This window comes from Chanodichthys erythropterus, chromosome 24 (assembly GCF_024489055.1).
Source record: "Chanodichthys erythropterus isolate Z2021 chromosome 24, ASM2448905v1, whole genome shotgun sequence".
Classification (NCBI taxonomy): Eukaryota; Metazoa; Chordata; class Actinopteri; order Cypriniformes; family Xenocyprididae; genus Chanodichthys; species Chanodichthys erythropterus.
This window is the reverse complement of record NC_090244.1, coordinates 2877382-2896053: the sequence shown is the minus strand read 5'-3', so window position 1 is coordinate 2896053 and position 18672 is coordinate 2877382. Positions and strand designations below refer to the sequence as shown.

The following is an 18672-nucleotide window of genomic DNA, read 5'->3' as shown; positions in this document are numbered from 1 at the left end:
ATTCCGACTTTATATCTATCAATCCTGACTTTCTTTTCTCAATTCTGAGTTTGTATCTATCAATTCTAACTTTCTTTTCTCAATTCCGACTTTATATCTATCAATCCTGACTTTCTTTTCTCAATTTCGAGTTTATATCAATCCTGACTTTCTTTTCTCAATTCCGAGTTTATATCAATCCTGACTTTCTTTTCTCCATTCCGAGTTTATATCTATCAATCCTGACTTTCTTTTCTCAATTCCGAGTTTATATCTATCAATCCTGACTTTCTTTTCTCAATTCTGAGTTTATATCTATCAATCCTGACTTTCTTTTCTCAATTCTGAGTTTATATCTATCAATCCTGACTTTCTTTTCTCAATTCCGAGTTTATATCTATCAATCCTGACTTTCTTTTCTCAATTCTGAGTTTATATCTATCAATCCTGACTTTCTTTTCTCAATTTCGAGTTTATATCATCAATCCTGACTTTCTTTTCTCAATTCTGAGTTTATATCTATCAATCCTGACTTTCTTTTCTCAATTCTGAGTTTTTTCTTTTGAGTTTATAATTCTGACTTTCTTTTCTCAATTCCGAGTTTATATCAATCCTGACTTTCTTTTCTCAATTCCGAGTTTATATCTATCAATCCTGACTTTCTTTTCTCCATTCCGAGTTTATATCTATCAATTATGACTTTCTTTTCTCAATTCTGAGTTTATATCTATCAATCCTGACTTTCTTTCTCAATTCTGAGTTTATATCTATCAATCCTGACTTTCTTTTCTCAATTCCGACTTTATATCAATCCGGACTTTCTTTTCTCAATTCTGAGTTTATATCTATCAATTATGACTTTCTTTTCTCCATTCCGAGTTTATATCTATCAATCCTGACTTTCTTTTCTCAATTCCGACTTTATACCTATCAATTCTGACTTTCTTTTCTCAATTCCGAGTTTATATCTATCAATCCTGACTTTCTTTTCTCAATTCTGAGTTTATATCTATCAATCCTGACTTTTTTTTCTCAATTCCTAGTTTATATCTATCAATCCTGACTTTCTTTCTCAATTCCGAGTTTATATCTATCAATCCTGACTTTCTTTTCTCAATTCTGAGCTTATATCTATCAATCCTGACTTTCTTTTCTCAATTCTGAGTTTATATCATCAATCCTGACTTTCTTTTCTCAATTCCGAGTTTATATGTATCAATCCTGACTTTCTTTTCTCAATTTCGAGTTTATATCTATCAATCCTGACTTTCTTTTCTCAATTCCGAGTTTATATCAATCCTGACTTTCTTTTCTCCATTCCAAGTTTATATCTATCAATCCTGACTTTCTTTTCTCAATTCCGAGTTTATATCTATCAATCCTGACTTTCTTTCTCAATTCCGAGTTTACATCTATCAATCCTGACTTTTTTTCTCAATTCTGAGTTTATATCAATCCTGACTTTCTTTTCTCAATTCCGACTTTATATCAATCCTGACTTTCTTTTCTCAATTCTGAGTTTATATCATCAATCCTGACTTTCTTTTCTCAATTCCGAGTTTATATCAATTCTGACTTTCTTTTCTCCATTCCGAGTTTATATCATCAATCCTGACTTTTGTTTCTCAATTCTGAGTTTATATCTATCAATCCTGACTTTCTTTTCTCAATTCCGAGTTTATATCATCAATCCTGACTTTTGTTTCTCTATTCTGAGTTTATATCTATCAATCCTGACTTTCTTTTCTCAATTCCGAGTTTATATCATCAATCCTGAATTTTGTTTCTCTATTCTGAGTTTATATCTATCAATCCTGACTTTCTTTTCTCAATTCTGAGTTTTTTCTTTTGAGTTTATAATCCTGACTTTCTTTTCTCAATTCTGAGTTTATATCTTGCAATTATGACTTTTTCTTGCAATTCTGAGTTTATAACGGTTTAGAAAACACAATTGTTTTCAGTATTTATTTTGACGGACTAGTCAGTTCTTGGACAACTATCCAACCATCCTGACTCATTGTTCTCATTTCTCTTGGCAGAGCCCAGTTCTCTGAGCAGCGTGGTGTCGGAGGCGTTCGTGCGCTTCTTCGTGGAGATCGTGGGTCATTACTCGCTCTTTATGGGAGGCAGCGACCGTGATGAAGAATCCTCCGCCTCGTCTTCCTCCTCTCCAACTCCTTCGTCCTTCCAGCGTGAGGCTTTCCGTAAGGCCGTGTCCTCCAAGAGCCTGCGGAGATTCCTGGAGGTCTTCATGGAGACGCAGATGTTTGCAGGATTCGTGCAGGAAAGAGAGATCCGGAGACAGGGCCTGAAAGGTTTGAATGCTTTTTTGGAGCTATAAATAAATGATAATTTGTAAATAGTTTTGTCTCTTAAGTAAAGTATTTATCCGCCATATTCTGTTTTAAACAGGTTTGTTTGAGATGAGGGCTCAGGATTACCTTGATTCTCTGCCAGGCAGTGAAAACAGAGGCGTCAACAAGTTCCTCAAAGGATTAGGTAACGTCTCACTTTCAAATCTAACCAAAAACTTGGCAAATCAAAGAATTATGGCATGTTTGGAGTGACAAAGTATTTCTACATTATGTATAAAGTGCAAAATATGCCAATCTTTTGTATATATGGAATAATCAGAACTGGTTCTTATTCAGGACCTGTTTCCTTTTTTTAAAAGTACTGGAAATGGGAAGAAAAAAAAAATTGAAAAGAAAAAGATTTTCACATTCAGGATATAGTTTTGTTCAAATTAAATGATATAAAAAATATTAATATGTCTTAAAATCGTGCTGCAAAAAATCTCTCTCTCTCTCTATATATATATATATTATAAAAATACTACATATATAGTATAAATACTATAAAAAAAAGTATATATATATATAAAGTATTTATTTTTAATTACTGAAATGAATATAAAAATTTAAAATGTAATTGTATATGCTCTATGCAAAATACAAACGTTTAAATTATATATTTATTTTATCAAACGTAACATATTAATTTATATTCATATAAAATTAAATATAATTAAAATATGTAAAATATTTGTATATTTATACAAAATATAACAATTTGATTATATAATAAATAAATATATACATACATATATATATACAAAATAAAAAAAATTAAAAAAAAAATATATATATATATACACAAAATAAGTTTTATAGATTTTTTTTTACTTTTATCATACATAAAATATTAATTTATATTCATATAAAATTAAATATTATATTTAAAATATGTAAAATATATTTTATATTTATATAAAATATAACATTTTGATTACATAATAAATACAACTATTATATTTATATATTTTTTATTATTTTATTTTATAGATGTATTTTGCATAGAGCACAAATACGAAATCCCACAATGCAATCTGCTGAATTTGACTTTTTAAAAATATCTAAAGGACTGTATGCAATATCAATGATCTCAAATGGACAAAATGGATGTGAATAATGATAACCGGTTGTGTTTGGGTGGGATTTTGAGCCTTTGTCTTTCCTCTCTCTTTCTCTTAGGACACAAGATGAAATTCCTGTCCAAAAAGTGAAAAGTGTGAAAAATGATAGACTCACTCTCACCAGATCGTCTGACCAGCAGGACAGGCTACGGAGACCGGCAGAACCTGAGGACCAAAGTCATGGAAACAACACTGTACAGAAACAAACCCCAAACCACAAGGACCTTAAAGGACTTAATTGAAAGCACATAACAGAAGCGGTCGGTGATTATCTGTGTACAGTTCTCTCTCCCGTTTTATACATTTCAAACATTTTTAAGAGATAGTGTACAACTTCTTCTGAAACAGGAGGCTATAATTTAATTTATATTCTTTCTAGAAATAATAAGACCTTTATGACTTCCTCTGTAAAACTTTATATGTTTTCCTTAAAATTAAATAAAACTGAAAATGATGTTGTTAGTCTATTTATCATAGTATGTTGCAGACTCAAGACCGTCCACCGCTTTGGGTTTCCGAGAAACACTGAATGACTGAATGAAGTTATCTAGAATCTTGGAACTGCAGGATCGGAACTGTTCTAGAATTATCACGGAAAAGGTTCAGAACAAAGTTGCAGTTTGGAGATGTTCTCTGTCTTGAGTACATTTCAGGAACACCACTAGAGTTGAACTTGATTTTGTTTAAATGTGCTTAATAAACAGTTTTCTGTATGATTTTATCTGCCTAAAGAATGGTTTTTAACCACAGATCTTGTGTCTAGACTTTACCAGCTCACCTGCAATAGAGCTCACTCACTTCATGTTTACAGGCACGGGATGATCCATGAGCACTGGATCGGATTGTCTTGATGCCTTCTAACCTTTGGCTCTTTTAGGTTGTGGAAACAGGTGCAGTTTTGTTGGCGTCCTGTAGAGGGCTCCAGAACCTGTTGAACACATGACAACGTGTCTGATCTTTTGCATTGAAAACTTTTTGTGTGAATAACATTTTTTAAAAACAGAGAAGGTTTTGACATTGGCTTTATAAAGGGAAAAGTATGGACACTGTCCAAAACCTCCACCCAAACAAACAGTATTTCCATGGTTATTTTTTGTACAATGGTAATTCCTTGGAGTAGCATGTAAATAAACACTCCCATCACTACCATGGAACGTATGTTTGAAAGCACCATCTGACACTATTATTGTACCATGATGTTACCGTCACTGTACAATACTTTTGTGCAATTCTACAAAATACGTTTTTACCCTTGAAAAAGCTGGCAGTGTTAATACTGTAGTAAAGCATAATGCAACCAAGGTATTTACATGGAACTCCATGATACTCCATGGTAGTACCACAGTATTTTCTGGTACTTTTTGTAAGTGACGTTAGGGACCTTACATTATAATAACAAAACACAATAACAGTTATTAGTAAAATCACCATTATTATTATTATTGCTTCCCCCACATACACAATCATAGAACACAAGAAGTAAAAAGACTGCACACTAACATATATATATATATATATATGGGTCAAAGATGAAAAAGGGTTTTCAAGCATCAAAACAAGTGTAATAAGCTTTGAATTGTTGTTGTTTTTCAATACATCAGATTTTTTTATTTTTTTTGTTTGTTTTTTTTCTGAGCAAAAATTTAATATCATACATTTTTATCATGATTTACAGAAGACACCCACTAAAATATCATTCAGTGTAACAATCTTGTCAGGGATATTTATAATAAAAAAAATCTATCAATGCCATATTAAAGTCTAATTACTTTAAGGCTGTACTTTGCCACTATCTTAGGTTTTGCCTATTTGTCCAATTTTACTTATTTAAAATGCAGTAAAAGTTAGTATGCTCACTTATTGTTTTATATATTTTACTATGTACAGGTCAGAATAAGTATGTTTCAATTTTTTCATCAATATAAGCGTTACACTGAATGACAATGGCACATTTTTTCACCCACATTGTGACATTTTATTTTCTCAACTTATTTGAAACCTTAAAAGTACATTTAATGTGCTTTCTATGTATATAAAATCACTTTTGTAAATTTCAATTGATTTGGATGTCTAAATTTGTTTGACCCATATATATATATATATATATATATATATATATATATATATATATATATATATATATATATATATATATATATACATATATATAGAGTAACAAACATCAAACACAAACTACTGTTCAAACGTTTCAAAATAAGTCTCTTCTGCTGACCACGGCTGCATTTATTGGATACAGTAAAAACAGTAAAATTGTGAAATATTATTCCAATTTAAGATATCTGTTTTCTATGTGAATATATGTTAAAATGTAATTTATTCCTGTGATCAAAGCTGAGTTTTTCTGCATCATTACTCCAGTCTTCAGTGTCACATGACCCTTCATGCTGATATGCTGCTCAACAAACATTTATTATTCTCTTATATTTCTTAAACAGCTGTGCTGCTTCAGCATTGTTACAAAAAAAAATCTTTATATTGTTTTCTAATAGGCTACTTAACATAAAGAAAATGTGAAGGTTTTTCAAATACTCTGTGTCAGGATTATTTTCTCTGACTTCTCGGACACTACTGACCAGAACAATGTGAATCCCTCTGGATCCAGGCTTATTTCCTTTTCTCTCCACACCAAGACTGCTCCTTTTTCCTTTTCAATCCCGGGACCTCCCCTCACACCTCCCTCCCTCCCTCCCTCTCCCCTCCTGTCCGCTCCTCACGTTATACTGCAGCCAATTCCTGAAATTCCAGCCTTCCTCGCGCGCTTCCAGTCACTCAGGCAGGTTTTACCCCCAAAACACTTCATTTACCCTACTGTTGCCGCAGACAGGTAAGAGTTTTATTTATTTACATAATTCGTAGAGACGTTTGTTTGTACTGATATTTAAAAAGCTCAATCTTGATGTAAAGTAACAGAACTCAGTACAGATCTTCCCCTCACATAAGGATATTTCAGAAACACCGCGAAACGAGCTCACTCAAGTGGTTCTTCTGACACATGATGACGAAATGTGATGTAACAATGGAATGTTTGGAATTGTTGGAATTTTTTACCGAATTCCCGCGTTCTTTTTTCCTGTTCCACCGCAGCGACTTCCTTCTTAACTGCCGGAAACTTTCTGAGGAACTTTAATCGCGTCACAGGCGCGCGGGTTCTCAGCGGGAGCGCGTGCGGCGGGTATCAATTCGTTAATTATTGCGCGCAAAGCGATTAACGTAATATTGTTTTTTAAATACTAACACATGTCTCCAGGTGTAATTTTCTTCAGTGTGGAAAATGCATATGTTTAATAATTCTTAAAAGGTTATTAGCCTAGTATCCATTGTCTTGTTTTAAGCTAACAATAACAATGATATAAAAGCCTAATATTAAATAAATTAATCTATTTTGTAATTACTGTAATCCAATGTTTATTTATTGATGTTTCAGCAAGTAACAAGCCTATTCTACTAAAATATTGCTATTATTTAATTTACTTCAACCGTACAAATTATTATTTTAATTCACTAAATAATCCTTTGAGTTTAAAAAGCTTTCATAGTCTAGCAGAATAACAGAAAACTCTGAAATAACATATATGGAATAATGTTGCGATATAAAATGTTAGTTTTGTCATGAAAAACATGCATAATTTGTCATTTGTTGACCATATTAATGTTCAAGCACAATCTTAGTAAATCAATGTTATTAGGTGACAAGTGAATGATCCTAAGACAATCTCAACGAATCAGAATGACTGATCTGATTGTTTGTGTTAATGCTCCACCGACAGCGGCATCTTAAAGAGCACATGACCGCACCGGTCCTCTCTGGCAGCTGGCCTCATGGGTAAATATTTCGAGTGTTGGGGTGAGGAGTCAGTGCCCTGCGTGTTCTGCGCCCCGGGGGACGTAATATTGTCCCGGCGCAACAGGTGGAATGAGGCCGGTGCCCACCTGCTCGTGGAATTATTGTGTTATTTTAATAAAAAGCATCATGAAAACACAGGGAAACATTATTAAATGCAGCATCAGGCCTCGTTAGAGCTCATAAAGTGGTGTTTCGTTGAAGCATCCTCACACTCGGAGTTCAGGGAGCCACTTTCACCCTTTTCCGTTCTGTTTTTGCCGTGATCACTGAATAAGTTGCTAAAGATGTGAGTGCAAACTAACAATCATATGCTGTTTAATTGGTTTATTGTGACTCGTGATCAATATTTGCGCTCTAGTGTTGTGTGGTCAACTCTAAAAACAAATGCACACAACAGGTCAATTGTGCATGTTTGTGGAAGTGTGTGTGAATATCTGTCTTCAAGTGTGTGAGTCAGTGTGTGTATTGTGCTGTTAGGTTCAGGAATTGTCTGACACACACACACACACACACACACACACACACAGCAGCTTTTCAAAGTTAATCCTGGATTTTAACAGTTCATATAGAACACAAGCATACACTCTAAAAATACTGGTTTAAAAACAACCCAAGTTGGGTTGAAAATGGACAAACCCAACATTTGGGTTAAATGTTTGCCAAACGTGCTGGGAAGTTTTATTTAACCCAACTATTGTTTAAAAATTACTATGGCTGGCTTAAAATGAACCCAAAAAAAGGTTGGAAATTAAAAATAAGACATAATTACTAGAGACAATGTCCCTTTAAGACAAGCCACAGTCATCTTTGAAACGCCTCTCGGCAGGCAAGTTCAGCTCCTATCTCTTTGAGTGGGGAGACATCAAATTCTCCAAAACTGTTTGCCAAGCTTTTGATTAAATTTCATATTTGAAATCACCAATGAAATCTGACAACAAATGTCTCAAAACTTTGGTTTCTAAATGCTCGATTCATGACAAAAACAGCATTTTTCAGGCTGGATCTGACTGTTTCTATAGGAACCAGAGCTTCTAACGGCCACTGCAGTGACTTGATGATTTTACCAATCGGCAATTGGCTCTTATTTAAAAGGCGGGACTTTTGCGGAATAAGTCCTAAGACAATCTCTACTTTCTGTTCAAAAAAAAAAAAAAAAAAAAAAAACGATCTTATTCCTGTCGAGCCTACTGCGTTTTGAATTGTGGGCGGCACTTCCGGTTTGGTGAACTTCCATTCAAAAAGACTGAAACGAATCATTTCAAATCATAAGTTTGCCGTAAATAAAGCTTATCCGTCAGTTAGACTGAATAAGCTGTCAATTTTCCTTCACGTTTTATTTTCAGACATCATGAGAATAACGTAAGGCTTGGTATTTTAACGTGACATGTTATGACAAGAATAGATCTATGGCAAGAGCTCTTTTCAGTTGCTGCTTTCTATCCTCGTGATTATTTTCTTTTTTTCCTTTGCATTCCGCTGTAATAGTATGATAAATGACACCATATAGCCTACTGCACATCTGTGGTCTGTTCTCCCGATTTAGTTTACGATATCTCCCATTAATAATTCACTGTGAATAACGAAGAATCTCTAATTTTTCCCCCTCAAAACCCTCGCGCCTTTTTCCAGGTTTGTTTTCAAAAGTAAATACAATTTATTATCTGTCAAAATGGCGGAAATCACTTTGAAATAGTATCACGCAATGCTGAAGTTAATGAACATTTTTGATTAAGGCAATGTATGATACATAATACAAGTTATACAGTGATATTTAACCCGTCCGTTATTGCTGTGGAAAGAATCGCACTTTTGGGGTTATTCATGGTCTGTTGAAAGTACCTTGTTGATGCTTTTGCATGTTTAAATGTCCTTTTAATGTTTGATGGTTGAAGGCTGAGCAGAATATTGTCTCATTGTATCTAAAAAACGTATTATTGCGTTCATTGAGCGAATCTTTCACAGGTTGTTTACAGCTTAACGGAAGTTACACCCATATTTCGCGCAAAGCGTCATGCGGCGTAAGAATAAGGTGGATAAAGTCTTTGATAATAATAAAAAGGCGAACATTTATTAATAAGAAATGTAATAATTGTTTATTGTTTAATTAGTATTCGTTGAACTTAATAATAAATGTTCATTTATTAAAAATATTAATAGAATGTTAAATTCCAACATATTTTGGGTTCATTTTAAGCAAGCAATTTAGTCATTTTTAAACAATAGTTGAGTTAAATAAAACTACCCAGCAGGTTGGGCAAACATTTAACCCAACTACTGGGTTTGTCCTGGGGGTTGTTTTGTGGAGGATTACAACATTTATGTTATCACTTTCAGGAAAGTGCTGTAGTAGTATAGCAATGGTAATAATTTGATATTTTTTATGGTACTTTAATAGTACTTCCAAGACTATGGTATTACCACGGTGCATGTCTGAAAAACGTGGTAGCACCATGGTAAATTTGTTTAGTGCAGTAAATCTGTAACATATCTGCATTTGCAGCATTAAAATAATGTTGTGTTTGCATTGCTGCAGCCATAGCCACATTTAACCTTAAAGGCAGTTGTGTTGTTTTAGTGCTATTATCACATTAACACTGTTATAAGAGACGCTCTTAACGAGACACTCGCTGTGTGTCAGGAACTCTTGATCAGAGCTGACCGGCTCCTCCGGCTATGCTGTTATTGGTCAAACAATATGAGCTTTAAATTAATGTACGGCCCATAGCTAATATCCTGTGTGTGTGTGTGTGTGTGTAGGCTCACAGCGACTCACAGCTTCACATTCCAGCCCTGATTAAAGTGGATTTTTAGTGTGTTTATGTTTGTTTTATGGTCCATGAGTCGTGTGCAGTGTGTGTTTGTTCTGTATGTTTGTTACACAGACATGTGAATGTACTGTGTGTGTGTGTGTGTGTGTGTGTATGTGCGTGCTTATGAACTGGAAAGGTTTCATGTCTTTTACTCAACTTTCGTTTTCAACCCCATGTTAATCCAATCCTCTATGACTTTCTTTCTTCTGTGGAACACAAAAGAAGATATTGTGAAGAACATTGGGAACCAAACAACATTGGACCCCATTGACTTTGAAAAAGTGGACAAAAAAAACATTTCTCCAAATATCTTCTTTTTTCATAAAAGAAAAACATTCATAGCCTACTAGTTTGGAACAACATACGGATGAGTAAATGATGTTAGAATTTTCAGGGTTTTTGGGTGAACTTTATCATTTTAATTCTTCCCAAAACCATTTATTTGTGTGGAATAATGGAAACTCATTATAAACTAAAGCAATAACCCACCAATTTTTTTGTGATTTTGCTACGGTTAAGGGGTTTTCTGAGCCATGCACAATACAAAGTGGTTTAAAACCATTTTAACCATGGTAAAATCACTTTAAAATGACTCAAATTAAACAGAAAATATAAAAAATTTAATTCAAGATATTCATAAATACTGTAATAGTATATGCATTTTGTTTTGTTTGTTGGTTTTATTTGTTTTGTTTTTGTAGTTGTAGAAAGTGTGTAAATGTTTAAAATGTTGCTATATTTTGTTTTTGGAGTCAGTTCTGCATCAAGCATTAGTTTCGTTCAGAAATTCAAGGGTATTTGCTCCGATCTGTGAGTGAGAGCGTGTTTTGTACAGGAAGTCGAGCTCAGAGTAAAACGGGGTGATTGAGTCAGAGGCGAATGACGCACCTTTGCTCAACAGCTCTCATCTTCCTGTACACACACTCACAAATTCCCAGAATTTTTTCCAAATGTTTGAGGGAAACCATATATTTGCATTTAATACTAATCAGGGGTACAACACAAAAAAGTTAATGGAAGGCCACAGTCTTGTAGAGTTTAGCTTCAATTAAACACACTTGATCCAGCTAATCAAGTCCTTCAGGCTTATTTGAAAACTAGGTATGTGTGTTGGAACTAAACTCTGCACCTCTTGTTTACATGGATCTTTCTTTGGATTGCATGCTGTTAAACTCATGAAGTGGAAGTGACACTAAAGCAAAGTGTGTGTATTTGTTTTGCGGAACCCCCGATCAGCTCTCTTAAAATAGCCCAGTCTGGCTGCATTCGCGGTGTCACTCTGCGTCCCCTACTTATGTGATTTGGGAACCAAGGCGCTTTTTCCAAGTAGGATTATGGAGTCTGGGAAGCTTTCTGATGGGGGTCATCTTATTCACGTCGAAATGACACCCGACTGGAACCCTGCCGATAACATCTTGTGTAATATAGTAACATCTGCAATAGCAATGGCTAATCTGGATGATGTAATAGCAAATTGTGTGGGTTTTTTTCCATTGAATCTTCCGAGATGATCTTAAAGGCACAATATGTACGATTTTTTATTAAAATATCTGTCATTTTTAATTCACACACTTTTTTATGCTACTACTCCCACAAAAGTTCATCCAATCTTGAATCTTCAGACCAAGTCTCGTAAAAGTCACTTACTAAATCTTTGGTGTTCAACACCATTTTCACTATTTTGCTATCACAACAATTGCTTGATATTCTCGTGGCCAATTGAAGTTTCATGTTAATACACAAAAGCAGTAGCAAGATTATTCCTGACTTCCTGTTTGGCATCTTCACAAGCAACTTCGCTATGGTTTATTGGAAAATAGTGAATTCAGCACCATTTTTCCCGATAAACTTTAACAAAGTTGTTTGCGAAGACGCCAAACAGGAAGTCAGGAATTATCTCACCAGTGCTTTTGCGTATTACCACAAAACTTTGTGTGCAACATTGCTACATAGTCACAAGAATATTACACAAATGTGGTGACAGCACCACCTACTGTTATAAAACCATAGATTTGTATTCATTTTAGCTACTTTTATTAAATTTACCAATGTGAGTTTAATGACCAAATCAATCTGCTCAGCCATCTAATCCACGTAATTGCTGCTTGCAGCTATATTTTTTTAATTGTATTTGCATTGCTTTTATTGTATTTACATACTGTATCTTCTACATCTTTCTTTAGATTTGAGCTCTAATGGAACTCTTACTAACGTGTTCTTCTCTTTGTAGGATTGAGCTTCTGCCCGGTTCCAGATCAGGGAAAACCTGTCATTTACCTGCCACAGCCTTTTCCAGAGCCTCAGTATCCACTAGGGCGTTTTGCTCTCTCCCACCACAATCCTGTCGTCCGAGTGGGTATCAGCGTCCTCTCCGGGGGGCGCTAGCGAGGAGCTGAGCGAAGGATTGGATAAGCCTCTGGAGAATGATGCAGAGGGTGTGTGGAGTCCGGATATTGAGCAGAGCTTTCAAGAGGCGCTGGCGATCTATCCGCCCTGTGGCCGACGCAAGATCATTCTCTCCGATGAGGGCAAGATGTACGGTATGCCCCTCCCCTTTTGCCTCTCTGCATTTTCTTTTGCAGCCAATCGGGGATTTTGATGAGATTTCTGCACCAATGGCACCACAGGGAAATATTAATGTGGTTTTCCTAACATCTGAGAACATATTGCATTTAGTTTTTTCCCAAATATTTATTCCTTAAAAGTAGCTCAGAAGTATTTAAAAGTACCTTTTAAGTTTGTTAAAAGTAACATAGTATTAAAAGTCATAATTTACTTATTTACTCACCCTCAAACCTGTAAGACTTTGGTTTTCGCTGAAGCTCAAACGTGCTGCGTAACACGAGAATGAACCTCATTGGTTCTTTCTGAAGCTCAAACGTGCTGCGTAACATGAGAATGAACCTCATTGGTTCTTTCTGAAGCTCAAACGTGCTGCGTAACATGAGAATGAACCTCATTGGTTCTTGCTGAAGCTCAAACGTGCTGCGTAACATGAGAATGAACCTCATTGGTTCTTTCTGAAGCTCAAACGTGCTGCGTAACACGAGAATGAACCTCATTGGTTCTTGCTGAAGCTCAAACGTGCTGCGTAACATGAGAATGAACCTCATTGGTTCTTTCTGAAGCTCAAACGTGCTGCGTAACACGAGAATGAACCTCATTGGTTCTTTCTGAAGCTCAAACGTGCTGCGTAACACGAGAATGAATCTCATTGGTTCTTGCTGAAGCTCAAACATGCTGCGTAACACGAGAATGAACGTCATTGGTTCTTGCTGAAGCTCAAACGTGCTGCGTAACACGAGAATGAACCTCATTGGTTCTTGATGAAGCTCAAATGTGCTGCGTAACACGAGAATGAACCTCATTGGTTCTTGCTGAAGCTCAAATGTGCTGCGTAACACGAGAATGAACCTCATTGGTTCTTGCTGAAGCTCAAATGTGCTGCGTAACACGAGAATGAACCTCATTGGTTCTTGCTGAAGCTCAAATGTGCTGCGTAACACGAGAATGAACCTCATTGGTTCTTGCTGAAGCTCAAACGTGATGCGTAACACGAGAATGAACCTCATTGGTTCTTGATGAAGCTCAAACGTGCTGCGTAACACGAGAATGGACCTCATTGGTTCTTGCTGAAGCTCAAACGTGCTGCGTAACACGAGAATGAACCTCATTGGTTCTTGCTGAAGCTCAAACGTGCTGCGTAACACGAGAATGAATCTCATTGGTTCTTGCTGAAGCTCAAACGTGCTGCGTAACACGAGAATGAACCTCATTGGTTCTTGCTGAAGCTCAAACGTGCTGCGTAACACGAGAATGAACCTCATTGGTTCTTGCTGAAGCTCAAACATGCTGCGTAACACGAGAATGAACCTCATTGGTTCTTGCTGAAGCTCAAATGTGCTGCGTAACACGAGAATGAACCTCATTGGTTCTTGCTGAAGCTCAAATGTGCTGCGTAACACGAGAATGAACCTCATTGGTTCTTGCTGAAGCTCAAACGTGATGCGTAACACGAGAATGAACCTCATTGGTTCTTGATGAAGCTCAAACGTGCTGCGTAACACGAGAATGGACCTCATTGGTTCTTGCTGAAGCTCAAACGTGCTGCGTAACACGAGAATGAACCTCATTGGTTCTTGCTGAAGCTCAAACGTGCTGCGTAACACGAGAATGAATCTCATTGGTTCTTGCTGAAGCTCAAACGTGCTGCGTAACACGAGAATGAACCTCATTGGTTCTTGCTGAAGCTCAAACGTGCTGCGTAACACGAGAATGAACCTCATTGGTTCTTGCTGAAGCTCAAACGTGCTGCGTAACACGAGAATGAACCTCATTGGTTCTTGCTGAAGCTCAAACGTGCTGCGTAACACGAGAATGAATCTCATTGGTTCTTGCTGAAGCTCAAACGAGCTGCGTAACACGAGAATGAACGTCATTGGTTCTTGCTGAAGCTCAAACGTGCTGCGTAACACGAGAATGAACCTCATTGGTTCTTGATGAAGCTCAAATGTGCTGCGTAACACGAGAATGAACCTCATTGGTTCTTGCTGAAGCTCAAATGTGCTGCGTAACACGAGAATGAACCTCATTGGTTCTTGCTGAAGCTCAAATGTGCTGCGTAACACGAGAATGAACCTCATTGGTTCTTGCTGAAGCTCAAACGTGATGCGTAACACGAGAATGAACCTCATTGGTTCTTGCTGAAGCTCAAACGTGCTGCGTAACACGAGAATGAACCTCATTGGTTCTTGCTGAAGCTCAAACGTGCTGCGTAACACGAGAATGAACCTCATTGGTTCTTGCTGAAGCTCAAACGTGCTGCGTAACACGAGAATGAACCTCATTGGTTCTTGCTGAAGCTCAAACGTGCTGCATAACATGAGAATGAACCTCATTGGTTCTTGATGAAGCTCAAACGTGCTGCGTAACATGAGAATGAACCTCATTGGTTCTTGATGAAGCTCAAACGTGCTGCATAACATGAGAATGAACCTCATTGGTTCTTGATGAAGCTCAAACGTGCTGCGTAACATGAGAATGAACCTCATTGGTTCTTTCTGAAGCTCAAACATGCTGCGTAACACGAGAATGAACCTCATTGGTTCTTGATGAAGCTCAAACGTGCTGCGTAACACGAGAATGAACCTCATTGGTTCTTGCTGAAGCTCAAACTTGCTGCATAACACGAGAATGAACCTCATTGGTTCTTGCTGAAGCTCAAACTTGCTGCATAACACGAGAATGAACCTCATTGGTTCTTGCTGAAGCTCAAACTTGCTGCGTAACACGAGAATAAACCTCATTGGTTCTTGCTGAAGCTCAAACGTGCTGCGTAACACGAGAATGAACCTCATTGGTTCTTGCTGAAGCTCAAACTTGCTGAATAACACGAGAATGAACCTCATTGGTTCTTGAGGAGGCTCAAACGTGCTGCGTAACACGAGAATGAACATCGTTGGTTCTTGCTGAAGCTCAAACGTGCTGCGTAACACGAGAATGAACCTCACTGGTTCTCGCTGAAGCTCAAACGTGCTGCGTAACACGAGAATGAACCTCACTGGTTCTTGCTGAAGCTCAAGCGTGCTGCGTAACACGAGAATGAAACTCGTTGGTTCTTGCCGAAGCTCAAACGTGCTGCGTAACACGAGAATGGACCTCATTGGTTCTTGCTGAAGCTCAAGCGTGCTGCGTAACACGAGAATGAACCTCGTTGGTTCTTGCTGAAGCTCAAACGTGCTGCGTAACACGAGAATGAATCTCATTGGTTCTTGCTGAAGCTCAAACGTGCTGCGTAACACGAGAATGAACCTCATTGGTTCTTGCTGAAGATCAAACGTGCTGCGTAACACGAGAATGAACCTCATTGGTTCTTGCTGAAGCTCAAACGTGCTGCGTAACACGAGAATGAACCTCATTGGTTTTCGCTGAAGCTCAAACGTGCTGTGTAACACGAGAATGAACCTCATTGGTTCTTGAGGAAGCTCAAACGTGCTGCGTAACACGAGAATGAACCTCATTGGTTCTTGCTGAAGCTCAAACTTGCTGCGTAACACGAGAATAAACCTCATTGGTTCTTGCTGAAGCTCAAACGTGCTGCGTAACACGAGAATGAACCTCATTGGTTCTTGCTGAAGCTCAAACTTGCTGAATAACACGAGAATGAACCTCATTGGTTCTTGAGGAGGCTCAAACGTGCTGCGTAACACGAGAATGAACATCGTTGGTTCTTGATGAAGCTCAAACGTGCTGCGTAACACGAGAATGAACCTCACTGGTTCTCGCTGAAGCTCAAACGTGCTGCGTAACACGAGAATGAACCTCACTGGTTCTTGCTGAAGCTCAAGCGTGCTGCGTAACACGAGAATGAACCTCGTTGGTTCTTGCCGAAGCTCAAACGTGCTGCGTAACACGAGAATGGACCTCATTGGTTCTTGCTGAAGCTCAAGCGTGCTGCGTAACACGAGAATGAACCTCGTTGGTTCTTGCTGAAGCTCAAATGTGCTGCGTAACACGAGAATGAACCTCACTGGTTCTCGCTGAAGCTCAAACGTGCCGCGTAACATGAGAATGAACCTCGTTGGTTCTTGCCGAAGCTCAAACGTGCTGCGTAACACAAGAATGGACCTCATTGGTTCTTGCTGAAGCTCAAACGTGCCGCGTAACATGAGAATGAACCTCGTTGGTTCTTGCCGAAGCTCAAACGTGCTGCGTAACACAAGAATGGACCTCATTGGTTCTTGCTGAAGCTCAAACTTGCTGCGTAACATGAGAATGAACCTCATTGGTTCTTGCTGAAGCTCAAACGCGCTGCGTAACATGAGAATGAACCTCGTTGGTTCTTGCCGAAGCTCAAACGTGCTGTGTAACACGAGAATGAACCTCGTTGGTTCTTGCCGAAGCTCAAACGTGCTGCGTAACACAAGAATGGACCTCATTGGTTCTTGCTGAAGCTCAAATGTGCTGCGTAACATGTGAATGAACCTCATTGGTTCTTGCCGAAACTCAAACGTGCTGCGTAACATGAGAATGAACCTCACTGGTTCTTGCTGAAGCTCAAACGTGCTGCGTAACACGAGAATGAACCTCATTGGTTCTTGCTGAAGCTCAAACATGCTGCGTAACACGAGAATGAAACTCGTTGGTTCTTGCTGAAGCTCAAACGTGCTGCGTAACACGAGAATGAAACTCGTTGGTTCTTGCTGAAGCTCAAATGTGCTGCGTAACACGAGAATGAACCTCATTGGTTCTTGCTGAAGCTCAAACGTGCTGCGTAACACGAGAATGAACCTCATTGGTTCTTGCTGAAGATCAAACGTGCTGCGTAACACGAGAATGAACCTCATTGGTTCTTGCTGAAGATCAAACGTGCTGCGTAACACGAGAATGAACCTCATTGGTTCTTGCTGAAGCTCAAACGTGCTGCGTAACACGAGAATGAACCTCATTGGTTCTTGCTGAAGATCAAACGTGCTGCGTAACACGAGAATGAACCTCATTGGTTCTTGCTGAAGCTCAAACGTGCTGCGTAACACGAGAATGAACCTCATTGGTTTTCGCTGAAGCTCAAACGTGCTGTGTAACACGAGAATGAACCTCATTGGTTCTTGAGGAAGCTCAAACGTGCTGCGTAACACGAGAATGAACCTCATTGGTTCTTGCTGAAGCTCAAACGTGCTGCGTAACACGAGAATGAACCTCATTGGTTCTTGCTGAAGCTCAAACGTGCTGCGTAACACGAGAATGAACCTCATTGGTTCTTGCTGAAGCTCAAACGTGCTGCGTAACACGAGAATGAACCTCATTGGTTCTTGCTGAAGCTCAAACGTGCTGCGTAACACGAGAATGAACCTCATTGGTTCTTGCTGAAGCTCAAACGTGCTGCGTAACACTAGAATGAACCTCATTGGTTCTTGCTGAAGCTCAAACGTGCTGCGTAACACGAGAATGAACCTCATTGGTTCTTGCTGAAGCTCAAACGTGCTGCGTAACACGAGAATGAACCTCATTGGTTCTTGCTGAAGCTCAAACATGCTGCGTAACACGAGAATGAACCTCATTGGTTCTTGCTGAAGCTCAAACGTGATGCGTAACACGAGAATGAACCTCATTGGTTCTTGCTGAAGCTCAAACGTGCTGCGTAACACGAGAATGAACCTCATTGGTTCTTGCTGAAGCTCAAACGTGCTGCGTAACACGAGAATGAACCTCATTGGTTCTTGCTGAAGCTCAATGAACCTCATTGGTTCTTGCTGAAGCTCAAACGTGATGCGTAACACGAGAATGAACCTCATTGGTTCTTGCTGAAGCTCAAACGTGCTGCGTAACACGAGAATGAACCTCATTGGTTCTTGCTGAAGCTCAAACGTGATGCGTAACACGAGAATGAACCTCATTGGTTCTTGCTGAAGCTCAAACGTGATGCGTAACACGAGAATGAACCTCATTGGTTCTTGCTGAAGCTCAAACGTGCTGCGTAACACGAGAATGAACCTCATTGGTTCTTGCTGAAGCTCAAACGTGATGCGTAACACGAGAATGAA

At 38.1% G+C, this 18672-nt stretch overlaps 2 protein-coding genes across 8 annotated transcripts in view; both read left to right on the top strand.

Moving 5' to 3' along the window:
- si:dkey-82f1.1 (DENN domain-containing protein 2A) overlaps positions 1-4317 on the top strand; it is a 43515-nt gene extending 39198 nt beyond the window's left edge. For 2 of the 3 annotated variants that reach the window (XM_067378968.1, XM_067378967.1), the window contains exons 18-20: positions 2019-2294; positions 2392-2478; positions 3513-4317. In XM_067378968.1, the coding sequence (XP_067235069.1) occupies positions 2019-2294; positions 2392-2478; positions 3513-3544 (395 nt within the window). In that variant the 3' untranslated portion in view covers positions 3545-4317. The remainder of the gene's footprint in view (positions 1-2018; positions 2295-2391; positions 2479-3512) is intronic. The other variant, XM_067378966.1, reaches the window with a different exon arrangement.
- Positions 4318-6214: 1897 nt separating this feature from the next.
- The window catches only part of LOC137015060 (transcriptional enhancer factor TEF-3-like), a 46045-nt gene continuing 33587 nt past the window's right edge, over positions 6215-18672 (top strand). For 3 of the 5 annotated variants that reach the window (XM_067379717.1, XM_067379716.1, XM_067379715.1), the window contains exons 1-2: positions 6215-6299; positions 12360-12669. In XM_067379717.1, coding sequence (XP_067235818.1) covers positions 12553-12669 — 117 coding nt within the window. In that variant the 5' untranslated portion in view covers positions 6215-6299; positions 12360-12552. Of the gene's footprint in view, positions 6300-12359; positions 12670-18672 lie in introns of those variants that run through there. The other 2 variants (XM_067379719.1, XM_067379718.1) reach the window with 1 other exon arrangement.